This window comes from Candoia aspera, chromosome 6 (genome assembly GCF_035149785.1).
Source record: "Candoia aspera isolate rCanAsp1 chromosome 6, rCanAsp1.hap2, whole genome shotgun sequence".
Lineage (NCBI taxonomy): Eukaryota > Metazoa > Chordata > Lepidosauria > Squamata > Boidae > Candoia > Candoia aspera.
In genome coordinates this window covers 39,635,268-39,663,226 of record NC_086158.1, presented here as the reverse complement: position 1 = coordinate 39,663,226, position 27,959 = coordinate 39,635,268, and the positions used below count along the sequence as shown (strand labels likewise).

At 35.5% G+C, this 27,959-nt stretch overlaps 1 protein-coding gene across 6 annotated transcripts; it reads right to left on the bottom strand.

Moving 5' to 3' along the window:
* Positions 1-55: 55 nt before the first annotated feature.
* CEP63 (centrosomal protein 63) lies at positions 56-26,952 on the bottom strand. Of its 6 annotated transcripts, none has more exons than XM_063306809.1 (15): positions 26,832-26,952; positions 25,566-25,631; positions 21,633-21,813; positions 17,761-17,856; positions 15,905-16,027; positions 12,220-12,333; positions 9,047-9,280; positions 8,703-8,848; positions 7,151-7,261; positions 6,694-6,808; positions 4,593-4,790; positions 4,219-4,284; positions 2,807-3,012; positions 2,070-2,358; positions 56-553 (listed from the first exon to the last, which is right to left on the bottom strand). In XM_063306809.1, exons 2-15 carry the CDS (start codon positions 25,607-25,609, stop codon positions 395-397), a joined length of 2,082 nt encoding a protein of 693 aa, XP_063162879.1. In that variant the 5' UTR covers positions 25,610-25,631; positions 26,832-26,952; the 3' UTR covers positions 56-394. The 6 variants fall into 6 exon arrangements, with proteins under 6 accessions (XP_063162879.1, XP_063162881.1, XP_063162878.1 ...); XM_063306811.1 differs by having other exon boundaries at positions 21,633-21,810; XM_063306808.1 differs by having other exon boundaries at positions 25,566-25,634; positions 26,832-26,951.
* Positions 26,953-27,959: the final 1,007 nt, after the last annotated feature.

The following is a 27,959-nucleotide window of genomic DNA, read 5'->3' as shown; positions in this document are numbered from 1 at the left end:
AGTTAATATTCAAATGATCAGCAATATGATTTGCATTCATATTAAAATAAGATAGTAGTATCTACGTCATTTTATTTCTGCACACGTACGCATAAAATGTTTAAATGCTCTCCTTAGAATAGCAACATCATCCCCTCCTGAAGCACACTCTTTACTTTAGGGAAGCAGAACGCTATAGGCCAGTTAGAAATGTTTTCTGTAGTAGCGCAATAACTGTGATCAGACAAAATGTTTTGCTACAGACAAATTTCATTTCCTTGATTTCACTGCCACTGAATAGCCTAAGACAAAGAAGCAGAGAAACCTACTTCCTGAGGGCAGTAGCTGTGTCTTGTCCTCTAAAGAAAGGAGCATAAATGAAGAAGGTCTTCAGTCCACAGATCCTGAAATAAAGTCACTTTTGCTGTGTAAAATGTTGTACTGTCCTTTCACTTTCCTTTTTCAATTCTTCAATATGTGCATCTAAGCATTCCAAAATATGATGGGATCTTTCTTCTTCTTCTTCCAGGAACTTTGCAGCAATCACATCTACATTTGTAGTAGGCAGGGGGCTCTAAAAAAAAAAGAATGTTCAACAAGGCTGTGAACCTAAACAATCAGTTTTAATCTAATGCTTATTTTTATTCTGTATTTAAGCATTGAAAGGAAGAGAACGATACTACCAGTTTCACAATATATTTTCAACTCTGGCTGGTTTATCAGCTCCAGACCTTTCTAGAGAATAACATGGCCATAGTGATACATGTCTTACTAACCTTGCTCCTAGATTACTGCAACAGGCTCTATAACTGTTTCTGGAACACTGCCTATTTGCTTCCTAGCTTCTGTCTGTATATATCAATCCTTGCCCACTAAGATCTTTGGAGGCACTGCTTGTAGTACCAAAGGGAGGGAAATGTTTACGAAGCATAACCACAAAGAGTGGTCGTGGCACTCTTTCGGTGGAGCATGTCAGGCATCTAGTACATTCTAATTCACATGTACCCTTTTAAGCATTATTTGAAGGATTTGCTTCTGACTCCTATATGGTACTTTATTGTACTTTATAGTTCTTAGTTTTGTTATTTTGTATTGCTGGACACTGTTCTTACAGTTGGATGTAGAGATATAATAATAAATAGAAAATAGAAAATCACAAGGCAAAGGTTCATTCCTGTATTCAGTACAAGGATTTAACTGTAAATGGAATCCCAATTTAGAAGGTAGATACAGAAATATCTGCACATCCACATATTTTAAAAGGAGTATCTATTTTTTTAAAAGCCAAATCACTTAAATGGCTAGCTTATTTAATGTGTTTATGGTTAAATATTTGATGATTAAATATTTGGTTGCATATTGAAAAACTTTTACCGAAAATGATAATAACTATCATTTGGCTTTTAAGGCATCTAGGTTTCAGCTTAGACACATATTCCTGGAACTGAAAGTCTTACTGAAATCTATGAGATTGACTTCTCAATAATAAGATTCAACTGCGAGCCTTTAACAGTCTCCTCATAATTACTGGCATTCCTCAGCAACCATATGGCTTAGGAAGCATACCCTTTGAAAACTGAATGCTAAATATTCAAGATCTCATTGGGAATTTATAATTAACCCCATCAAAAAGGACATACAAACAAAAAGTTACATTCTTCAGTTTATGTAAATATTTATATTCCATGCATTTTTGGGGGGGCATATGAATTTGCTCATGGTAGTAAAACAACCAACATTCATGTTAAAACACTTTCTATACCTACTGAGGTTGAGGACTCACTCCAGCAGTCCCTTCCCCAGCAGTGACCTGTCCCATATTTTCTACTAAATTCAAAGTTAGTAACAAACCAGCACTTGATTTACAAGTATTGTTCCTCAGTATTTGGAAAACACTTTGCACTTATTATAGTTGGGAACTGGGGATTTACAGACGTTCTTTGTGGCTTGTTCCAGTCAGTATTGATTGAAAAGGAAGTAGCATGGCATTAGTGGGTGAAAATATTTCAAAGACATACTGAAAGGAATGCATAACCTCTAACAGATTGTGGTATCAGAAAATAGTATATCTCTTATTTTATTATGCTTACCAAAGGTAAAAAATCCTTCTCACACTCTCTTGATACCTTGTAAGAAAATTCTGTGTTTTCACGAGCCAAACGATCTGATCTCTCAAGAGGTTCATAAGGCAAAGATTCCACACTGTTTATTCTATTGAGCTGAGGTAGTCCAGCAGCTGTACTAGAAACAGGAAGTGTTCTGGATGGAAAATATTTTACTCTCTGGAGTTCCTCCTCATAATGTTGAACAGTCCTGTCAAATTTAGCCTGAAGTGCTTTCATTTCTTCCTCATGCTTGTGCTGTAATTCTTGCATTCTACTGTATATTTATTAGAAATAGCATGTTAGATCCAACGAACTAGTGATTTTCAGCTTAAAATCTGCAAAAATGTTTAGGGAAACTATCCATGTTAAGTGCTGAAATCACAGCCAGAAATCACATGGAGGCAATATAGTTCACAGAAAATTTAAATATAATTACCCTCTGTGCTATTCAAAAGGCATATATTACAACTGCTGCTACCTTAAGAAACTATCCATCACAAGGGAAGGAGGGAAGGAAGGAGGTTCTTCCTGTTTGGCAATAATGTAAAAAAAAAAGCATGAATAAAATCTCGCCTACAGTTAATAAAAATATGGGAAATGACTAGAAATTATAAAAGATTAAATATATTTTAGAGTGCTTCAGCACTTTTTAAAATCAAAATCTAGTATTTGTTAGGCTTTTGAAAAACCATCTCCATTTTCAAAATCATATAAATTCTTACCTGTTCTCTGCATTTGTTATGTCAGTCACCTGATGCTGCAGTTGCTGCACAGTATTATCATATTTGCTCTGAGAAACCCAAGATGAAGGTTTCAAGCTGGCTCTAGTTTCTGCTAATTCTTTCTGTAGTTGCTTATTCTGAAGTTCCACTTTATTTAAAACCTTGTTATAACTTTCCTGGAATTCTGCAAAGGAAGTACTTTTTGCCTTAAAATGATAGAAATACATTAGTAAGAAATGTTTTGTTTGGTGAAACTCAAATCTTCCTAAAGTTTAGTTTGTTTTTCAGATTTAAGAAATTTACAAGTCTTTTTACTAAGAACAGAACCCCAATGGAAGGTAAATCAATCACAACATGTCTGAGTCATCATCTGAACTGATCAAAGCTACAGAGCAAAAGTTTCCCCCATTCCTCTCAATTGAATATGAACTTCAAGACCACTTTGTGATCACTAACAAATCAGTTGAGTTAAATGTGTTTCAGCTATATAGCTCATAATTTACATCCAAAGAATGAGACTGCTCTCTGATTGTTGAGGGTACTCAAAATCACCTAATACTTTTAGTAGACGTTGCTATATGATTAGTATATTTTTGCTTCGTATAAAAACTTAAATAAACAACAAAGGCAGCAATGAGTTTAAAAATCCTATTATGGACAAAGCCAAATACAAGTATAAACACAAATTAGGACATAACTGATAATTTTTGCCTTGAGCAAAAGTATTTCTGAATTGTCATTTCCATTTTTTTTTCTTCATGGTTACATGGGTAAATGATTAAAATTATTAAAGTCAGTTAGTTTCTGCTCCCTACCCCATTATAATTAGTTTGCAAGAACTGCAATATATTTGTAAATTCTAATGGTTCATTCTGGATTTTCAAATGAAAAATAAATAAATAAATAAATAAAATCCTTGTGCTGTGTAAAAACACAGAGCTTTATAAAATGTTTGTTCTTTTTCTTGCTCTGTAACTTATTTCTTGATACAAAAACAAGCTAAGCCTAGTTTCCTTTCATGCCAAATATGAAACATTTGTAAGCTCTCATTCTCATATGGAGTCTTTTTAGGAAAAATGTCCCCTCTCTGTGCAGAAATCAAGAGGGGAGCACTGAGACTACAGTATGAACTTGCACTGACATCTAGTGGTCACACCAAATAAAATAATACCTTATCATTTGTCTACAACTTTTTAAAAAACAAATCATATATTGAGAAGCAAATTTCCTAATCAATTTTACACCTCACTGTTACTTCCTACAGCAGATACATACAGTGCCTTAGCTTTGGGGAGAAAGACATGTAATCACCTTCAACTTTGTATAAACGCATAAAAGTAATACTTGTCTGTACAACAAAGCAGTCAAGCAACTCACTGCTAATAACATAGCTCAATCAAAATATATTCTACCTTCTGCAGCTTTTCTGACAGATGGTGATTTTCTTGTCTGAGAGCTTCCAACTGAGACAGGATAGCCTTAAGAGATAAATTCAATTTTTTTTAATTGTTAGTATAGATTAGATGCAGGGAATATATAGCCCTTTGGCTATATATTCTCATCAAGCCATGTCTCCTTTAATATCATAAATTATTTCAAATATGAAAAACCAAACTTGCACATTCTGAAGTTTCTAGTAATTATATCTAAATTTGAAAAAGTATTAACAAAAACAGTAAAGGGTGTACAAGAGAATCACTAGAGAAAACAAGTCTCACATTACTATTTTCAATCTAACAGGTTGTAGTACTACAATATGAAAAAAATTTAAATTCAATTATTTTACCTTATGCTCTATTGCCTTTTGCTCCACTTTTTCAATCTCTATTTTTAGCTGTTGCTCCAAGCTTAAAGTAGAACCCATGGAAGAAGCAATTGTGATGTCACGTTGATGCAGTTCCCGTGTTAGTTGTATAACCTCCAGCCTCATTAGTTCCACTTCTCTGCTATGACTTTGCTCCTTGTGGAACAGCTCTTCCTTCAGCTAGATAGAAATGGATATAAATTTGCAGGTTAACATTTTTGTAATAATCAGTAAGCATATTAAGTGATATCTCTGGTAGCATAATTTCCTCCTTTTAGCTTGCTATGGAATCCTACACTGCAGCACTGTTTCAGAAATCCACTGCATTAATTTACAGTAAAACAGTCCTATCTGAAGTTGGAGTATTCATCTGGAGTAATTGTACTCAACTAAATAGAAGCTTATTGATGAATTCCCGTACTTTCAACAAAAGTGGCCAACAACATACAAATATGACCAAGTAAAGGCAGCTTTTAGAATATAGCTTGAATTCCTACAGATCTGCAGGTTAGTGTACATAACAGAATAACCTCCTAAAGCCATTCATAGTAAACATCAGCAGGTCTTACAAAGCAAGTTGGAATGCTGGTTGTAGTGGAAAGTTATCCCTAAAGGCCCAGCATGGCTCAAAGAAAAGGATGGCACCTTAGGACAATGCTCCCAACTCCTCCAGATTTTATACATTATTCCTAGAGGACCATCTTTCATCTTGGTGAGATATATATTTGATATGGATTGTAAGAGAATGTAAGACATATAGAGTGTTCAGAGTGCCATATGCAACTTTAAATGGGCAACTTAAGCTCAATTTAGATGAAACAGTCATTTCAACAAGCCAATCTCCTGGAACAAGACCAAGCTCAAGCATTTCTTTTTCTCCTCACATAATGCCCACAGAAATTTCTGTATGTCTTAAACCACAGTCTCATATGATGTCAGAACTAGGAAACTGATTTAACCAATTAGAAGTTGCCTCTGAAGCCAGCAGTGTGAAAGAAAAAAAGAAGCGGTGCTTCAGTTCATAGTTTTAAATTCCCATACATCACAATTTATTGGTGTTTTCCCATTAAGCCTGAACTACACTGGGTATTTTTTCTTTCTTGTGATGCTGGGCTGAGTGAGTAAATGCGACATAACTTCCTCTCATCTAAACACACGAGGATGGCAAATATTGTCATACACCTTGGCTCTTGACACTGACACCCCACAATTTTGAGGGAGAAGGGGTTAAATTTAAAGCCTTTGTTCAGAAAACCATGAGTGGCTATAGATCCATGTGATAGTCCTTTTCTGTTCTTTATTTTTCTTTCTTTAGATTGATTTATAATGAAAATTTGTCTCAAGTTATTCAGACTTGATGGGAAAATGAAAAAAAGATATACCAGTAAGGACAACATACTATTTGGTAGCTATTCTGGTTCGATCTGACAGAAAACTTTAACTGAACTATACTTCAATTTCTAAGCATGCCCTCTCACCAGCTGGTCTATCTTCCATTTGATTTCAAACAGCTGCTTTATACTACTGACATTTAATTGTGCAGAGTTTTGTTCAGTTTTTCTTTTTATGCCAAGGCTGGATGAGTATCCCTGTCTACAATTCTTTGCATTCAGCTATTCTTTTGGAATTTTGGAAATTCTGCTGACTCTATAACAAAGACACATGTTACATCAGGAAAGTCCCTCTCGTTTTTAAAGGTGAGCACCTTAGGCGGCCAGGATATAAACAGATATTAGACTGTACTTTCTGTAGCTATCTTACTTTATTTACTTAACCTGAAAGGGAGAATGGTGTTTTTTCCATGAATAATTTACTTTTAAAATGTAAAGGTCATCTTGGAGGCATGGAGATTACAATAACAGAAGCAGTGAGTGTTTTCTGGTTGCAGGAAGAATACTGTAATCTTAAATTCTGGGTCATCTTCCTTCAATATAATTCATCTCTGTCTTTTAGCACACTTTAATGATATGTTGTTTCTATGTCTACATTTCCACAATGTAAGAAATTCCATATTGTCTCAATCTGTTTTAAGGACATATAAATTGTACATCTTAATGTATCTATTTGCACAAGAGATCCCCACTTTTTTTATCTCAGCCTTGGCTTGGCAAAGCTGCTTTTCAGTTAGCCAAAGTTCCTGTAACTTCTCCATTTGCTCTTCAGATGGCTGGATGCACTTTCCATCTGGGGATCCCAAACTAAAGCCAAGAAAGATACATGCAAGAATCAAAAGTAAGTATTTTGTAAGCAACATCATGCCAAATCTAACAAATCCAGCAGACTTTTTGCTTCTTTGATTTTTTTTATCTGAACTTTAATTTTGATACACAGATTTCACCCAGCAATAAGGTTAACAGTTCAACAGAAGAAAATCAAAATCCAGTTAGGCATAACTCTTAGACAAAAGCAGTGAATAACCCCAAAATACAGTAAATTGCTAAAAATATAGATATGTCTAAAAGGCCCCCACACTGAAGATGCACATCTTGTTTCCTATGCATTTTTTCCCTAAAGATGGAGACATTTTTGAGGTCATGTACCTGCCCTCAAGATGAATCACTTCAACGCAATCAAACTGCTGGTGTAAATGCTCCTCTAACTCTGTTCCATCATAGTAGTTTCCTTTGGCTCCTACAGTCTTCTGCAGCTGCCTGGACAAAACAGATTAATGCTTGAAGCCTTCTAACAAACAAAGTCAGTTATACCAGCTGTAGAGGGAGGCATATTGTAGATACACTCATGACATAGATGAAGGCTGCAATGACTTTTAAGTATTTTATCAAAATTGTAATAAAATAAGTTCTACCACAGTACTACATTAGTAGCTATTGTCAGTCAATGAAATCACAGCATAATCTCTCATCAATCATTTTTCAAAGTTATTAATCTTTATCCTGACTATCTGACAAATGAATTGTCACTGGTCTCCCTAATATTGGATTTAAAACACCATATGAGGATATTAAGGGAGCCAGTCTGGTTCAGTGGTTAAAGCGCTGGATTAGGAGCAGGAAAACCTGAATTCCAGTCCTGCATTAGGAAGTCACCTGGATGACTTTGGGCCAGTCAACCTCTTGTCACTTGTCCATGTAGTTGTCAGGAGTCAAAAGTGACTTGAAGACACATACACACACGGGGTAGGGGTGGGATATTACTATTTAAAATGGGGTGGGTGGGTGAATCTCTGGGCCTAGTTTTAAGGAAAGAGGGGAATCCAGAAAAGGGGAAGACAAAACAGGGAAAAATGGGGAGAACTGTAAAGTATGGAGAATTGGGGAAGGGCAATCCCCTGCAGGCTTCTGGGAAGAGAAATCTTTCCTTAGTAGACACATAGGTAGGACAAAAGAGAAGGGTCTAGGAAAAAGAGAAAATATGGAAGGATGGCCATGCCTACTATTGGTTCCAGTCTTACATACTACTGGGAGCAGTTCACAACAAATTTAAGAAACATGATGAGCTTCTAACAACACTAGAAACTTAATGAATTTGGATAGGCTGATATTTCATGCATTCACAGGACAGCAGCATACATTCCTGCCACAGCAAAAATACAATCTCAAAAAATGTGACTCACAATGGATAAACCAGCTGAACTGACAGTTTCAAATCTAGAGAAGTAGCAGCAACTGTGTTGAAAGTCAACAGCCAGAGGCACAGTATCACAGTATAATGATGCACAAATACATTTGGTAACTGTTTTCATTACCTTTGCTCTACTAGAATTTTAAGAAAAAGTTCAATTTGCCGAAGGAAATTATGCTAATTTCCCATAAAAACTGTTGGCTTGCTGAGTTCTCTTAGACAGTCAACAGTTGTAATCATTATCAACACAGAGAGAATCCATCTGTTTTTCTTACTGAGAAACATTTTCTGAAAACATTTTAAATTGTGTTATAAGCCCATATAATCATGTTTTCTCTGTCTTCTTAATTGAAGAATAATGACATATTCCATATTAATCTAAGTTAAATTTTTCTAACTTTTGAGAAAGTTTAGAACATATTCTTGAATTGGAACAAGAAAAACAAATGTACCACAGACTTCTCCTAAGGCATCTAAAATATTTAGTAGAGTTGATCTTGACAGCCCCACCTGATAAGAGTTTCTTTCACATGCAGAGTCTCAGTTAGCTTGGACAGCTCCTTCTGTAATTGTTCATGATAAATCTGTAAATTCATGATGAAGTCCTCCTGAGACAGCAGAGTGGCCTTGAGTTCCATCTTTTCATCATGGAGAACCTTCAGAAAAGAAAATCACCAGGGAATAAATATAACAAATGGGATTAAATTTACATTTCAAGTGGAGAACAACCTGAAACAATCCCTTCCTTACCAAACTATGTTTCCTATTTAGCCTCAGTGTAATGCTAGAAGAAAGCTACTAAATAATAATATGCCAACTATGTTATCCAGCTTCCAAGCAATTCATTTACACACCTCCAGGGAGTTCCGGGAAAGTTTCAGCTCATGTAGAAGCTTTTGCTGTTCTTCCAGAACCTTCTTGTTAGTTTCAGTCAAATCATCTACTTTTATATTCAGCCTCTCCAGTTCCAATTCATTGGCACAAATAGTGTCATTGGCTCTTTCCAACTTGCTGGCTAAATGATGGATTTCAGATTGGCTTGCCAGCTCCACAGACTCAAACATTTGCTTCCGGCTGCACAGTTGAGTCTATGAAGTATAAAACATTATTCTGCTAAAATTAATCAATATACTTCAAGAGTAAAAATTAAGTTGGATGCAGAAGTCACATGTCATTGTACTTACCAACACAAGAGGATTTTTTTCCAGAGCTTATTTCCATTGTAGAAATAAGGAACTATAGCTGGAAAAATTTCTCAGAGCCACCCATCATATATTTAACTCAATCAGATCTTTAGTTGTCCACATCCAATCAAAAATACCATTCTATTAGGCCAAGGAGATAGTTTACCACTTTCAGGTCCCATTATCTGCAACTCAGTTTTGGTCTTTAAAAGAAAAGTCTGAAAATGTCACATTGAATCTCAGAAGTGATTGAGAAATTCTGAAATGAAGCATGGCATCAGGGGATGTCCTTGGCCTCTTTTCTGTGAGATACTCAAGTGCCTCCAAAGCAAGCACAACAAAAGTCAATGTCCATCTTCTTTAACAACCTCAAGCTAGAAAGAGGGCTTATCCCTATAAAGGATTCAGTATCAGAAGTAATGAGTTATTTGAGGCAACACTCAATTTTTCCATGTGGGCAGTAGATCAGGACTGATACAATTTCCAGCTATTGCAGGCAGCCAAAATTTCTGGACACTGGACAGTTCAGACTAATAAACTCTCCATATATTAAAAGTTTTTTAAAAGCATTGCAGATCAAACAGATGCAAATAAATTTATTTCGAAAGTAAAAGTTACTGTTACAGGATTATTTTAAAGGCAGAAATATTGCATACCAATTTCTTATTTCTTGTTCACAAATTTACAGCTTTTTCCTTACACTCTTCACCTTTCAGTTCTACTAGAAAACTGAGAAAAGCAACATTCCTGGGCTGCAGAGGAAGCAATCAGAATTTAACACAGCACAGAAGGCTGGCATGGCTGTGATCTGTCAAACTAGTAGAAGTTGGAAGAGTGCATGTGGGAGCTCTAACAATGTAAGAAAATATTCTTGCTGAATTTTATTTTTGTTCGCTACTAGTGTTGATCATGACACTATTTCTGATGGAAAAAAAACTAAGGATTTGCAAACAACAAATATTGTAGAAGGAAATTTAACACTTTTGCCACTGACTTATTGAATCAAGCAGAACACACACAGTTTGCAGAAATTCAGGAGATTTCTGTCAAAGAAGAATTCTTGGGATCAAATTAAAAGCCCATGACCCCAATACATCTTCTCAGGAAAAACTGTTTGTTGAGCCATAAAACATTTAGAAGGCCAAAGGTTGCTGATAAGCTGGGGAAAGATAGTGAGAGGCAAGCAGAGCTCTGGGAAAGCAAAAAAAGTAACTCCCTAGAAAGAAACTATGTTCATGAAATACTGCCTCTTTCTTCTTTCAAAACCCTATGGTCTTTGAAGTCCTGCCCCATTACCACATAGCTACACCCTAATGGCCTGACTTTACTATGCACATGATGTGTTATATACAGTGAAATACCTAGTTGCTCTTTTCAATCATATCTTTATTCTAATTTGCGTAAGTCTATAAAGAGGGATTGTAACCTTACTCTTTAGGCCTGTCAATAAACCAATTTGTATGTGTCCCTAAAATATTCTATAATACTGTTTGCTTTACCCAAATTTGCACCAGAGGATCTCTGATCCCCCAACACCACTTTTGGAAGGGCACTGCATGGATTAGTTTTGCCAGATAGCCTGAGTAGTTACTTCATCAGTAGAGTTCTACATGGTACTTATGTATCACATGATTTTCACATGGCATACTTCCTAAAAGAAAAAGGGTAAAATACACCCTAAATCTAATAATATCATAAATACTCAATTCTCTGAGTGGGAAGCAGATATTTTATGCAGAACCTTCATCATTAGCATCCATGACTCCAATTATCCCATAAACATGAAAGTGGCAATCACACAGCTACACTAGAAAATAAAAATGCCATTTATTATTTTTCTATTATCTTGTCACTAACAGAAGTATGCCAGGCAAATTTTTCTGAAGCCCTCTTTTAAAAAGCCGAACCATCAAGAACATAGACACAATTGCAGCAAGGCACTTGTTTCAGAAGGGCACAGGCCTTTTCCAAGCAATTCTGTCAGCATCTGCCTTTTACAAAGCCACCATCAGTGTCAGCTTCAATCCCATCACAGCCAATTTCTGCCATGCACAACTTCCACTCAGTGGCAACTCTAAAGTCGATTAAGTGGAGAGCTCCCAGCAAGAGCTTCTTGGCTGTCACAGCAAGCTTTTTCACAGCTGATCTGTTAAACTAAACCACAGTTGCATTAAGCCAACATGCAGATTATTTTTTTAGAAACAGTGAAGGTTTGTTTTTACCTCACGAGAAATAAACAATAGGATTTACAATATTTTGGTTACACCATATTGCCACATGCACATTTTGTAAAATACACACACACACTCTCTCTCTATTTATGGAAATCATTTAAATCTATTGCATATATACTGTGGCATACTATCAGGCACTTAGCCACTACAAAGCCTTTAACAAGACAGTTTTAAAAAATCATACTATATGTTTTCCCAACAAAACTGTTTGGGAACTTAAGCAAAAAGGACCAATGCCTACTTGTTACTGAACAGATTTTAGGTTATTTCCTGACTATACGTACAGTGGTGCTTAGAAGTTTGTGAACCTTTTGGAATTTTCAGTATGTCTGGATAAATATGTCGTAAAACATGATCTATTCTCCACACAAGTCCTAAAATTAGATAAAGAGAACCCAATTAAACAAATGAGTCAAAAATTATACTTGTTCATTTATTTATTGAGAAAAATGATCCAAAGCGACATACTTTTAAGCACCTCTATACTGGACATACTGGACAGGACAGGGTGATCCCACAGGAGACTCAAGGTCACTTCAAACGTTCTCTGAATAACCCTCAAGATTGCCATAAGTCCTGTCCCTGGCAAACAACTCAACTTAATTGTACCTGAACTAGCTCAGACTTCTCAACCAAAGCCTTCCTCTGTGTTTCCAATGAAGTAACTTGCTGCTGGTACTGCAGGCGCTGCTTCTCCCAATCTAAAGACTTTTGGTGGAACTCCTAGAAGGACAATTACTATTTATTTACAATCTGGATGCATAACTTCAAAGATTTCAAATCTGATTTTTTTTCTTTTTCCTCTATCTGTTTCCTTTCTATGACATTATATACTTCAATCCATCAGAAGGATGCCATCCACATTCAAAAGAATAGTATTCTGGAGTTCCTTCCAGGATTAAATTTTCATATCAGTTATTGTTCATATGGATATTGTCACTCATAGACTTACAGTTGCCTTTAATGAATTAACATTCTGCTTTCCAAAGGAGCACTACAAGGAGCAGATGCCTTGCAAGTATGGCATAGGAAAAACTGATAATATATTTCATAAACAGCGCCAAAGAATTAATGAAAGATTGAAATGAGAGAGAAAAAGAAACAAATAGTAATTTACTGAATGTGAAGAAGGGTTTTTGAGTATAGCTACTCTATTAATCAAAGAAAGTTATGTCTACCTGGCATGATTCACTTGTTTCACTCTCCCAACTTTGGGAGAGATATACAAGGACAGGAAAAAAATGAATATCTAGGTACATGGATCAGTTAGTACTAGCCATCAGTAAGGAGTCAGATATTTCAACCAATCGCCTTCCCATCACCAGTTCTTTCAATATTCTGCTGCTAGCTACTCACTCATGTTTATCACAGGACAGTATAATCTGCTAAGGAACTTTCGACACAATAAATATTTTATGTAATAAATTATTATGTTTCCCTCATCTGCTGTATAAACTTCACACACTGTCCCCCAAGATTTTCCTTTTGTTGCAAGAATATCCCATTTTTCAAGTGCTCCATGTACAATGTTCTTGATCTAAAAAATGCAGCATTTCCTTGGCTGATATATTTATTACTGTTATAATTGTTCTGAGGAAGCCTGCTCTGGGCCATTGGCACATTGAATTAGCAAGAAGGGGAAGGTTTAATAGAGAGACTCCAAAAATATACCTTAACTAACTCTCTTTAATGTAATATATCACTGTCAGAACTTGGCAAGTTCTCATATAATGTCCAAAATCATACTTCAACTTCCAAGTTTCTTTATATTAAAGCTAATATTTCAGTTAAAGAGTAACATCATTCCTGTGGTTACTTTGATGGATTCTAATAATATGCTATAACAACCCTCATCTCAATCACTATCTTGTCTCTCCCAGGACCAGAGGATTTCTAATTAAAAAACAATCTGTTCGTAATTAAAATTGAGTTTTTTAAATTCATGTTCCACAAAGCTATTCTTGCCAATTGCTAGAACAATTAGCACAATTCACAAGGAAAAGTTAAGATCTGTGGCTATTTAATATACATGCCTTTTGCACTACAAAATTATATTGTTAAGGTAAATGAAAAATTAATACAGTGAAACCTTGATTTAGTGAACCTCACTGGAATGGATGAAATTCCTGTTACATATACATTGTTGCATAATGAAGTCATTACACAAATGATTCAAATTACAACACTTTCGATCACTTCCACAAATACGTTATTCTGCAAATGACATAAACAAAAACATTTGCAGCATTTTACATTATTTGTGTAATGCCACTGTAAATGATGTACTTTCCAATAGACAATTAGGACATCTCCTCCCTCCAACTGGTCTGTTCAACTGAGATTTCACTGAATCTGTAACCATATGTATGCAAAGACACTAATCAAACAGTAATTTGTTTTCATTTGTTTTTTAAAATGATTTTTATAGAGATATTTACTATTCTTCTATTTTTTAAAATCTATTTTTAATCCTTTTTTTAAAAGAAAACTTATTAATCTTACCTAGGCTGCTAACAGGGTTACTGTTATCCAATATACCTGGTTGTTTACTTTAAACATGAATGATAGTAAGCACAGAATTCTAAATTATATGTGGGGGAGAGAGAGCATATTTATATAGCCACCCATCTCACAAACATGTGATTCTGAGCAGCATACAACACAACAGTTAAAAACTCCATAACAATCTAAAACCAATCTAAAATAAATAAAATAAACAGATAAAACCCAAGAAAGCGGGAGAACAAATATCACTTAATCTCAATCAGACACCTTGCAGGCTGTCCCTGGGATCCCCAAGGCTGGTGAAAAAAACATGTTTTAAGGACCTTCTGGAAGGCTAATAGAGATGGGGCTAATCCCACCCTGGTGGGGGGGTTGTGGAATGATGATTATGTGATTATTATGATTATTATTATGCAGGGCCACAGCAGAAAAGGCATGCCAACTGGGTCCCACCAGATGGAGCTCCTTTGGAGATGGGATCCACAGCATACCCCTCCTACCTGACCTGCTGGGACAGGTAGATGTTAATTGGGAAGAGCCGGTCCCTCAAATACCCTGGTTCCATGCCATGTTGGTCTTTAATGGTCAAAGCCAGCACCTTGAATTGGACCTGGAAGCAAACTGGCAACCAGTGCAGCTACTAAATTGACAGCTTTTGAAAAAAAGAATAGATGAAAGACGTGTAAAAAATGAAAGAGGAGATGAAAGAAGAAGATAAGAAGATGGAAAGCTCTGTAAAACAAGTGTCTGGAGATGTAAAACAAATTAATGATGAAATGGAAATTTTGGAGAATAAGACAGAAGTTATAGCAAGAGAGTTGGAAAGAGAACTAGATAATCTAGTCTACTGGAATTGACAGTGAAGGAATTTTGTTTGAGATTTATAGCAATCCCAGGGGATTCTGGTGAAGAGAAAAGGTTATTAAAGCTTTAGCAAATGTTTTAGATTTGGGGTGAGGGGGATACAGAGGCAGAAATTGATAAAGTATGTAGAATAAATACAAGATTTCCAAGAATAAGAAATGTCCCAACGGATGTTTTGGTGCACTTTGTCAGGAAGAAGACAAGGGATCTAGTTTTGCCACAGCATTTTAATACAAGACTGAAGACTGACAATACAGATGAAATTGTTCTTAAAGAAATTCCTATTAGAATTTTGTGTAAAAGAAAAGAGTATTCTTTTTTGACAGACATTAAAGCAGAAAAAGATTCCATTTCAATGGGACAAATTGGAAGGCGTGACTTTTACTTTTAAACAGCAGAGATTTCAATTGAATTCTGTCCAGAAGGCGAGACAATTTCTAGAAAAGTTCAGGTGGTATACACAAATGAAAACTACACATAGCAACCAAGAAAGCATTAAAAACTATAAATGCATCCAACCCCAAACAATCAAAAGCAATCTAGACAGACAGAAAACTTCCTGACCAAGCACCGGGGGTGGTGGGGTGGGGGAGCCAGATATTAAAAGTCTTCTGAAAGGCAGGTAAGGTCAGGGCCATCCAGATCTTGGGAGGAATCTTGTTCCTTGGGGCAAGCATTGAACTTATCTTTATTTAGGAAGTACAAGAAAATAGAATATATTGGTGGTAGACCATGGTTTTATGTATTTGTTTTACTGAGCAATCGTATGACTACTAAGAAGTCCCATTAATTTCAACTGGACTTATACTGAGCTAAAACTCTCTGACTTCCAAGTCTAAAAAAATTCATCTTGAGATTTTTCCAAACCTATTCATACCTACTGGAATTTATAAATACTGACCAAGACAAATTTTTTTCTACCTACCTCTAATTTCTTGGTCATGATGCTTATTTCAGACTGATCCTCCTCTTGGCTCTTGGAAGATTGCCTAGTTCCTTTCAACTGTTTCTTCAGCAATTTTTCATAACTTCTCTTCAGCCTAGCTAGCTACAAAAAAGAAAAATAATTTTTGACAGCATAAATACTAAAACAGAGGAATACAGATTTTCTTTTGAAAACCCATAGTCTATATCCAATGACCAGAAAATTCATATTTTATAAATTAAATTAAAGGGGAAAATGAATATTTCAGAAACGTTGCAAAAACTGTCATTATAACAAGTAGAAGTTAACCATCTTTCACTGAAGATAAAGAAAGTAAACCTTATCTGTAAATTCCAAACTTAACTCCCATCAAAGCAAGCATAAACAAATAGAAGAGGAAAAGGGAATAGAGATAGAACAGCGATAGTTTTAAAAGTTTTTAAAAGATAAATAAGGGAGCAGTATTGCCAATAGACTATGAATAGTTTTATCTTTCACTCCAACCAATATATATACTTCTTCAGGATGAGGATTTTGATTTAAATCAAATTAGCCTGCTATAAAAGAGTCACACATTTTTGTTGCAATGAGGGGTGCAGTGGAGGAGGAGGAAGTCAATGCTGCACAAGGGTTTTGTTTCTTTCATACCAAGCAATAAACATGAATATCCAACAGCAACTTGGGATACTTCAGATAGGGGCATAACTACTCATAAAAGTGAGAAAATAATAAGGACTACACCCTGTAATGATACCTTAGGGATTGCTGTTGCTTTTTAACTTTACTGAAAGTTCAATTGTGCTGCCATTACAGCTTCCAAACTTTACAAAGATCTGCCACTGAACCGCAATCTTGCTTGGTGGGACCCTACCTCCCTCCCTGGAGGCCCCTCCTAAACAAGAACCATTACTCATGTTGAAATGAAGTAATATCTTCAATTTGCAAAAGCAAGAGCACAAAATTTAATTTCATCTATAGCCCTGAGCAGGCCTGAACACCATGTGGCCCAAGCAGCCTTGTGCACCGCACCAGCGTTTTTAAAAAGTCAATAAATTTGCCATCGTTGCTTGAAAGATGCACAGCTTAGAGCCTCTAATGCCTAAACCTCTAATTACCAGCTCCAGCGCTGCACCTGCTCTGCTAGCTCCCAAAGAGCTGATCGGTGCACCAGGTATTCCTTTGCAGCCCACTGTGATTTTTAATTTGTTAATTAATTTATAATTTATCAATTAATTTCCCCTCTACAAGTTGTGAAGGCCTGGCCTAGAGTAAACAAGACTTGAACTAACATTCCAGGGGAACAGGTTAATACACTACTAGTCTCTTATGGCTTTTAACTTCAAGTAAAGAGAAAGAACAAAAAGCACAAGCTGCACATGAAATGACACTACAGCATTTGAAATTTTACACTGAAATACTTGAAGTAATGGCAAGCTTTTCAGTTTCTTATTTTTTATTGATTTTAAATATAATTTTAAATTTTAAAAATATTTTTTAATTTAAATATAAATTTAGGTAATTCTATGCATGTACATTTAGGAATGTTTCATCACATAAATCCCTCTTCATGTGTTCAGTGTAGACATACATCATTTTCCAAAGGAAAAGAAGAGCATATACAAATTCCCTATGAAAGGAAAAGATTGAGAAGTTGCCTCAATATAAGCACTGTCTTCTGTTAGACATGAATTGTATTCTTTCTTATTCAAAATGTCTGTCTGAAACCAATCCATAGTCTTTGATTTCAATACCTATACGTACAGATATACAAGCCCCCTTTTCATTTGATAAACATTATGGAAAAGCTCGCTTTACATTTTGATCAAGACAGTTCTACTATCTTTCAGGGAGCCCACCTCATCTTGCACTTTTGTTAACTGACGTTCATATTCTATAGTCATCTCACGATTCAGTTGTTCCATCTCTTCTAATCTCTGGCATAATCTCTCAATCTGGAAGATAATAGTATAGATCTTAATATAGAAAATTCTGTCTGGGAAACATTACCTGGACAATGGGGTAGAAAAACAGCAAAGCTATGGAACCATAGTACTGAAGATATAAAAGTGTGTCCTCACAAATGACAGTCCAACTCTATAGGTTATGTTTTTCAGCTAAATGCTATATCCACACAGAGCCAATCTACTAATGCCTATATGCCAGTAAAGGGAAGAGTCAGAGCTCTAAATTAGTAAATCAGTACTCCCCTCTGCCTCAAGCACCCCATTTTCCTTTACCTCTCCAGCACACTGTCTGGGAAACAAAGTATTACTCCTGTCATGCATATAAAAATATACATGGGCTACCCCCCAGTTCCATTGCTGCATTTGTTGCCTCCTTCCATTCTTTTCCATCTGTCTTCCTTGCCCTCTGGATTCCCTCCCCCCATATGTAAATAGGTGAAAGGATGCAAACTGCTCAGACCTACTCTACTCAGAGGCAAACTAAAACTCTGCTAAAATGATTTTTCCACCTCAAATAACAAAAATTAAACCTTTCCAGGGCTTCTGATGGGAATGGTGGACTGAACAGGCAGAGCTGAAAATGCAGTAACCTTTTTCGAGCTCAGGCAGGTTTTCCTGAAGCCCAGAAACGTTCTCCGGATAAAGGAGAGTACCTGGAATCATCTCATCTGCCCTCCAGATGGCTGCTTGCAGCCAGAAGATTGCAAACAGTGTTTTGCATTCAACTGGTAAGAGCCAGTTGTGAGGCAGGGATTTCATACTTTCCAAGCCATGCTGTGTAGCCTTAAAGGGATACTAAGACCGGCCACCCCATTTCTAAATCACCAATTTGTATTTTTTTTTTTAGTGTATGTACTCCAAGAGAGGCTTTCTACAGTGAGGAGATGCTGGTCTTCTTGGTGCTTAACGTTATTTTTGGGGTTACTTTTCAATTATTTTTTTTTAAGTTTTGGATTTCATTTTCCTTCCAAATATAAAGGAGGATTGAGAGTAAACAATTGTCTTCCTGTTATTATTTTTGTATTAAATTTGAAGACAGCAGCATTTTCCTACATGTTGAATCAGCTGATTTGAACCTTCAGTTTCCTGTTTTCACTTTCCCTTGAGAACTCTCTGCTATCTCACTCTCACTTCATGTAAACACACTTCGGAACTTTTTCATAACTTCGACTTTCGCTGCTTAAGCTCCTAGGGGGCTCCATAATCTACTGTGTGAGACATGGAGGATTTTAAACATATTCTTTCTGACTTCCACCAAGATTTTAAACAGATCTCTTCTGACTTCTGTCAAGTTTTTATGCAAGACATCCAGGACATTGTGGAAAATATGAGATCTAAAATGTGCCATCAGGTTGGGGATGTGGTGGATGAAATTGAGGAATTTAAGAGTGATAGAAAGGTGTTTGTTTTTTTAAAGACTGAGATTGGGATTTTTATCAGATGAAGATTGGATAGTGGTGTTGGAGAAATCTAAGGAAAAAAGTGATCTGCAAGCCATAAGTAAAATTGATCTTCTGGTGGATTGCCATGAAAAGAACTTGGAATCTCTGAGGGGGGCAGTTGGGCTGTTTGATTCTTTCAAGAGAAAAGCTCTGTGCACATTGTGGGGATATGTAACTGCTCTGGTTTATTTTTAAGTGGGATAAGGGTTATAGAATGTTTATCTGGATTGCTTTTAGGGTTTGGTTGATGCTGTTTGCTTTTAAAGATTTGGATTTATTGTTTTGATTTGTCTTTGGTTTTTGGGTTTATTAAGATTGGATTAAAACTGTTGTATTATTAAGTATAATAGCAGACAACTTATGTGCTTTTTAATTTGATTCTTATTATAGTAGACAAACATATAGAATAGTGGTAGGAAGGGAATTAAATATGTGTTATTTTTGTGGGGGAGAAAGATGTTTAGGAGGTTTATATGAACTTTTTCTTTTTATTTTAATATAAGGAGTAACTGTACTTAGTGATTTTTATCATGTGTTAAAGTGGAATGACTTATAGAAATAATGTGTTTTGGTTTAATATAGAGTAAGAGATTGATTATGGAAATTTTTGTATATCCTTGCTGTTAAAAGTTGGAAGCCACATCTTTTTGCAAATTTGAAAATTTTTTCTCTTGTGTTACTGCACCTTTTTAGTTTTTCTTTCTTTCTTTGTAGTTTGTTTTTCTGTAGTTTTTATTCTTCTCTTGAAACTTAATAAAATTTACTATTGAAAAAAAATTAAACCTCTCCAAGGGTAACGAAGAAAATTACACTTTCCCTTTTCAGCCTAAATAGAACAACTTGTCCTTCTGGTAACATAACATTGTGCTCCATATTACACAGGGAGGCCCATTACATTTGAACAAGCCTAAGATTACCCTATATAAACTTGAATTACAGTCAGCCACATGTGAGGAACTGCCTATGCCACTTATTTGCCATGGTAATGAAATGAAAAAACAAGACTATTTTCTAAAGGAGAAAATAAAACTAAACCAATCTTCAGAATCATTTGCTGATATATAACATGAGTGAAATTTCTTTCCCATATCTAAATAAGGGATGAACAAAACTGGTGGGTGGTTATCATAAAGGAGTCTTCCCTGGAGCCTACATTATAGCAACAGTTGCCCACTGCAAACATCATCTCCTAGGGCCAACATGTTCAAGCAAGTGATTGCTAGGGAGTTCCAGGTATTCTTGGATAATGATTACAAACTGGACCCACTTTCCTGTTTTCAGAACTAGCTCAATATCAAAATAGCCTTAAATGTATTCATTTTACTTTGGCGCCGCCCAATTCAGGTGCTCTGACAGTTGAAGTACGCCTAGGAGAATAAAAAAAACCTGTCAATTCTGCTGGCCATGTCAACTATTAATAGTATCAAACACAGTATCCTTCTATACTGATTTCCAAAGTGAGTGTATGGCACTGTTTCTCATTGCTTTATTCCACACAGGAATAGCTGACTAAGATCATTTGTAAGTTCTGAAAAACTAGTGATCCTTCATATTACCATCTTAAGGGAAAGACAGTAAGACACAGATATCATATTTTGTGAGTTGATGTACCCATGATGTAGTGTTCTCTTTAGGAAAGGATGCATGACACTGAGCATTTCTATACTAGCAATTTATAGTATCATCCAGCCAAATCACTAAAGAAGACAGGCTGTATATTGCTGCAGGGTCACTCTATAAATCACTCATGTGGAAAAGTTCACAGAGCCCAATGCCATTTTTGCAGCCTGATAAGAGATTGTGTTTGAAATATATTATACATACATACACAGTGTGTGTGTGTGTGTGTGTGTGTGTGTGTGTGTTTCTGTTTTTATGCCAGGACTGTTACTTTTTCCAGTACGTTTTCCTTGGCTTTTTGTGTTATACTCTTAATCTTTACAATATTTCATCAGTGACCAGTTAAGCGGTTTTGACTAAAGAATGTGAATCAAATCATGATGTAATAAATAACACATGAAATATTTCAATATAGAAGGAACAGATGGGAAAAACAGAAGTAATAAAAGTTATGGTGAATGTGCCACTTCAACTTTATCAAATGAACTTTACGTACCATTTGCAGAACTCTCAAACTATGGCTAGTGGATACACTTCATTTATTTCACAGCATTTTTACTTAGGAACCTATCCCTTCAAATGACCTTACAGAAATGTTCAACAGGTACGTTTTTGTGGGGTCAATATCTATAGTGGAATTTTACAGGGAAAGGAAAAGTCTATTTAAATAAAATGAAGATGACATAAAATTTATAGAAATACCTCTTTGCGTTTCTCCTCTGATGCATTTTTGAGGGAGGACAGCTCCTGCTCTCGGATATCTAAACAAGACTCCAAAGCCTGAGTTTGAGTTTCCCATTCAGTTTTCTTGTGAGCCACCATGATATCTATTTGCTTCATCAACTCTTGCAGCTCTGCCTCACACGAAGTCAGGAAGCTCCTGCTATCAAGAAAATAGCTTGTTCTGACTACGCGACAGTTATCCGAGAAGTGATACTAGTAAGCAAAGTTTTCTTCACCCTTTTCTGTGATCAGCCGCTGACAATATTCTATAGCAGGGCTATGTAGCAGATTCAGATTCTCACACAAAAAGAGGCTTCAGAGTATGCAGAAGCACAAACACAGTATCTATCTACAACTTCTTAAAGCAACTGTACTTTTTCCTGGTATTGTTCAGCTGCCCTCTGTAGCTACTACACAGAAAATAAAATATGTACAGGTGGGTCTCACTTAACAACCATTTGTTCAGCGACCATTCAAAGTTATGACAACGCTGAACAAGTGGTACTTACAACCCATCCTTGTAGTTGCAGCCATCGCAGCATCCTGTGGTCACGTGACTGCCATTTGCAACCTTAATTGCCAGCTTCTGACAAGCAAATTCAATGTGGAAGCCAGCAGAAGGTCACAAATGTCAATGTGATGTCACACTTAACGACAGTGAGAAGTTCACTTAACAACAGCAACTGCTGTCGCTAAGCAGGGCGGTCACTGCTGTTGCACTTTACGACTGCATCACTTAGTGACAGAAATTCCAGTCCTAATTACCATCATTAACTGAGGACTATCTGTATATTTTTTAGGGAGTTGCAGACAGGTGATACATTTGCAGCCTCAGGTGTTATATAGCACCTTTTTGTCTTCAAATCAAAAATACCTCACAGCCTTATTATATACCTATTCTGTCCTTGGGGCTTCTAATTTCAATGGCTGGGGGTGGGATCCTCCATAAAAAGCAGTATGGGCACTGTTCAAAGACATCCTATAATACAGACATATGTTCAACTCCAGTAAACCATAGATTCTATGCAATACACAAACAGGTTACTACTGGAAAGCCTACAAACACCAGGAGTCATTTATTTGTTACCTTTTTTGTTATGTAATGTATAAAATATATTTACTAATGACATACAAAATCAAACATAATTAAAACAAAATTGAACAAAAAATAGATGGATTAAAACAAGTATGATTTTGAAAAAATGTTTTTAAATTCAAACAGGTTCAAAAATTTAAAAGCATAAATGTCATATGGAAGATGTGAGTTAATAAATTGAGAAGCACTGATCAGTTTGTGGTCCCCCACAAAATCCGAACACTTTACTTGGAAGTAAAGTGCTATGCATTAAATGAAATGTTTAAGTATTAAATTTCAGTCTCTTGAAAAATGTAATTAAATTAGAATTAAAATGCTCAACTGGGGAAAAAAATTAACTGATCGTAAGAGGAAAGCAACATTCCATTTGCAAGTTCTCTTAAGACTTTTGCTGGAGAGCAGAAGTCTAAACCTCAATTGTCACAAGTGTGGCATGAAAACTAGCTCATAAGCCCAATAATTAAATGAATTCACAAATGAAGACAGTTAAGAATATCACAGCATGTCATTAAACACAGAGTTATTTTTAAAAAATTGAGACCCAGAGCTGCTTCTTTGCCATTTCAGTCTGGCCATCTATCTGGTAGTGTTTCTGATTACCCAATATTTTATTTGGTTATTGCTGAACAATATTAACCCCTTGAATCAAATCATTTGAAATCTGCATCCTCTTAGAAGAAGCAACTATGCCTATTTCAAATTCTCCCAAGAAATGAAATTGATATCGGCAGTTCTCTTTAAGAGGAAAAAAATATATGTTTTCTCTTCAATTTAGCATGTGTTAGTTAATATAAAATTGAGCTAAAGTTGCAGGAATTATAGCCTGCAACTTTAGCTCAATTTTATATTACTTTGAATGGAAAGCAGGCTAAAATCTGAATAAATATATTCTCTCAAAAGAAAAAAGCAAGGATCATATCTTCCATTTTTGAGCACCCTTTATTACTAACATATAAGCATGATTCTTATCCAAACAATAACATATAATCCTACACATAATATGATGCTATCACAGTTCAGGTTATTCTACTTACTTATTTTGTTTAATCAAAAGAAACTATTAATTCAACTATCATATAAGGTTATCACCACAGGTATAAAACTGCATAGAAATGAAGCAGTCATAGGTTTTTTTTTCCAGACATCAGCTTAAAGAAGGTGTGGCTGCTTTAATTAGTTGATTCATTTACACATTGGTAGTGTAAATCTTAAAGCAGACACATCTTCCAGGCTTGCATGAAAACCTGAAAAAAGAGATTGCTGCCTTAATGAATAGCAAAGAGATACTGGTCTCTCATGAACTCTGAAGCACTTCTTCTGAATCATTTTCAACTCTGCATAGCCCTCATACATATTAAGTTTGTGTGTTAGTTACACAAACTTCATTTAAGATCTGAGCTTTCAGAGACTTTTGACACTGGGGGAGGGAAACATCAAACCTACAGAAGACAAATGGAAAAGATAATTTGATAAGAAAGCACAGTTACAGCTAGTGGAGGTAAACGTCTCAAGCTTCTCCAAACATTGATTGGATGTTCACTTTGGTTCTTTCAAAGGCACAGCAAACACATAAGAAAAAGCATGGGTTTTTAATAAATAGAAAACCATTTGCAGTATAATCCTGCTCAAATAGCAGAGATAAAAGAACCAATTGAACAAATTCAAAATGCAGCTAGTCTTACTCAAGCAAGGTGAAAACAAGAGGGAGGAACAGCATTTTTCTCCTTTCCTACTTGTTTTGGGTTATTGATTTAAAAAAAATCTCTCATTGTATCCAGTAGAAGGGAACGTATATAAATCATAACACTCTGCTGGAATACATTAAACATACCAGGAATGTTAAGGCAACAGTACTGTTCTAAAATCTGTGAATCCAAACTGTGTTCTAGTTTGCCCATGACACAATACTCCTTCTTACTTCTATTAATGTCAGAGCTTTGATATCACAATTGTTAAAGCGCCTCAGAGATTTCCATAGTGGCTGAGTGAGGACATTCAAAGTCCAAATGGGAGATCTAATATCTCAATGACCATAGATTGCACCTTTGTGTTTTCAGTTTCTATGCAAGAAAGTAGTTTTGTTACTTGTATAATGAAACAAACACAAACCACTCCATTAATTGTTCTAAATTGTAATGGTGACCCCTGGTAATATAACAGCTGCGCTGCACCACTAGACAATTCTGGTGTCCATAAAGTGTGTTCATATTTTTTCATTATTACCATAATTTCAAGTATAATGATAAAACTCTTCAGAAACTGAACATAGCTGGTATATGTGTACTCAAATGAGAATAACCTAATAACTGTTCTTAAATCTATGTAGCTACATTCTTCAGATTTACTTTACACTGAGTGCACTTAGGTGTGCATTAAAATTGCCTACATATCTGTCTGTAATCAGCCTGAATTAGTCTGAATAGCTACTTTAAAAGTAAGCATAGTACTACCATTTTAATGACCCTTTGCAGCTGCATTTTAACAAGAAATTAGGAGACAAGCAAAATACAAAGCTGCTACTGAATTACAACACATCCTTAAAAGTTTATTTAAAATACCTAGCAATACCATTGCTAAATTGGTTTTACATTAGTAAAAGGTAATTCAAATTGTAAATGAATGCATATAAGAAAAAGATTTACAAGCTGTAGATACTATTTTTGTATCAGAATGGTGATAAATAACCCAAACTGGTGCATTTAATAAATGTGGATTTTACTGACAATTTGGTAAAGGAAGTAGCTAATATAAAAACTGCTTTAAGGGACTTCATGTATCTATTTGAATAACATTATCAAGCAATAGCAAATACATACCTGCTCTGTCCTTGGGTTTGCATTCTTTCCAGCAATGCCTCCATCCTGAAATCACTTCCCTAAAAGCTGCTGAAAAATCAGTTGATCAATCAATATTGTGCTACAATAAGCTTTCACCATGTCCACCCCCCTCTATCTCACTGCTTGATATATGAGTATGTCTTGCAGTTGGAAAAGGGAAAAATCAGTGAAGAATTACACAATTTATAGTAAAGATGGAGGGAATAGTTGGCACTTCAATAGCTGGGCAGATTATAAATTAAAAACAACACAAAAATAAACTAGCAAACAAGATTTTGCTAAAACTTTAGCTAAGCAAGCATTATTTTATATTACATTGCCACCGTCTTCTAAAATGAAGGGTACTACAGTAGTTTGATAGCTTTTCATAAAACAGCTCTTGTTGCAATTATTTTGCTACATTTGTGTCTTCTCTTTCTTTTCAAAGCAAAATGGAAAGGCATCACCCACCCCAAAACATGTATTGTAGTTTTATCTTCAGATGGAAGAACTATATGTGATCAAGATGTCTGAAGACCATATAAAGAACTAAAAACATCTAGCACATCTAAGAAATGTTGATGTATAGATGCCATATGATTTAGTAATCTGGACTAAAATTAATTTCACATAGACAACATTCTTACAGTATTTTTAAAGAAAAACAGCCAATTGACACTGAGATTACAAAGACCTCAGAGAGCAGGGGTAGGTATTAGTGGTTAAGATTTACAACACTGGGGACTGGTTCACAAATTTACCTTAGTGAAATTTAACATCTGAAGTGGCCTATTGAAAAATAGGAGATTGCATTGTATGAGACAAATACAGAAAATACAGAAAATATCTATCGCTCATTATATGTGGGGACACATTTTCTTTAGGATTTTACAGTTGCTTAAGTTATTTTCACTGTGTTTATAGATATGTCATGGTATATATTGATTTTACTGCTTTTGTGTAATTTTAATGGATGTTAGTTCTTTACTTTTTAATTTTGATTGCAGTTGGACTGCACCCTGGTAGAAGGAATGTTATAATTTTTGTTTGTTTTGTACTGAAACTTGGTCAGTAGGCAAAGAGTCCATTCAAAATTTTATCTGAACAGTAGAAAGAACTTGCATGCCTGCTCCCTTCATCACAGAATGGCTATAGGTAGTCAGCTATATATCAACCAGCCCTATTTTGATTAAGTTTGCCAATAATTGTTAAGACTGAATACTAAACATTCACTCCTTAATAAAATATCTAAAATTCAAAATTTACCTGAAAGCTGCCATCTAGTATTTAATACTTGGTCCAAACAAAGGCATCATTCCACTTTCTTAGATTTTTTCTCCTGTAAAGTACTAATTATTTTCTGTTATGGCAAAAAAGTAATAACATATAACAATAAGTAACATGACTCTAAGATTTAATAGTTAAACAACTGTAATTTTTTGCTAATTTATTGTTCATATTTTTCCCCATTCTTCCCTCAAGCCCAAGAATCATCTGGTAAAAACTCACCAATGGCATTTCCTAAACTATATTTAACAGCAAACCACACTTTTGACTGCATCCCCAGTGCGCACACAAAACATACTTACAGTCTGTAGTGACTGGTGCATACATATCCATGTTATTTCCTGTCAGACCAGTAATATAGCAACTAAAAAGGTCAATGAATAGAGAACTGGAGGTGATGGAATAGTAGTTTAAAAGCTAGTAAAGGTTGGTCTCCTAACACATCATGGCAAAAATATCCTCTAAACACCCACAACAATTAACTGAACTGCAGCTGGTTTAATTAAGCTTCTAAAAACTTCCTTAATATGCATCTGCCTACTTGGAATTAAAATCATCAATCTTTTTTTTTAAATTAAAATGAATTTTAAAAAATTGATTAAAAATCTCCATCTGTTTCTGAGTAGTGGTTAGACCAACTAACAAGAATGCACTTTTGTAAGAAATTATGATTAGAGGACCTCCCTAAGTAATTACACTGAGACTTAAATCAATGAACTGAGGCTTCCTAACCTAGTAATTTAAATGAAATACATCTTGATTTTTTATTCAAAATGTCACTTTTTCCAATAGGACCTTCTCTAGAGGATAGCATCTTAAATTACTTTCTAAAATCTGTATTGGGACTTCCTACTTCAGTAACAACTGCTCAGGAAGTATTCTTGTCTTATCTATTGCAAAGAAATGTACAGTATTTGGGCAAAGGCCAATAAACGAGAGATGGGGATTCAGTGACTGCGTTCGCACGACACTTTCACTGAGCCACGGTTTACTCATTTAATCCAACTTTCTGAATTCACATAACATGCTGAACCATAAAGTAGACCCACAGGCTGGGTTCACACCACGTAGTAGGCTAAAATTTAGTAGTTGCGAACCGCAACAGAC

Bases quoted from the DNA above. Each gene is read 5' to 3' on its own strand.
- CEP63 (XM_063306809.1), bottom strand. From the start codon at position 25,609: ATGGAGGCATTGCTGGAAAGAATGCAAACCCAAGGACAGAGCAG. The intron at 21,814-25,565 runs GTATGTATTTGC...TTTTCTTGATAG, and splicing joins CAAACCCAAGGACAGAGCAG to CAGGAGCTTCCTGACTTCGT. The intron at 9,281-12,219 runs GTACAATTAAGT...TATACTTCATAG, and splicing joins AGAAGTCTGAGCTAGTTCAG to ACTCAACTGTGCAGCCGGAA.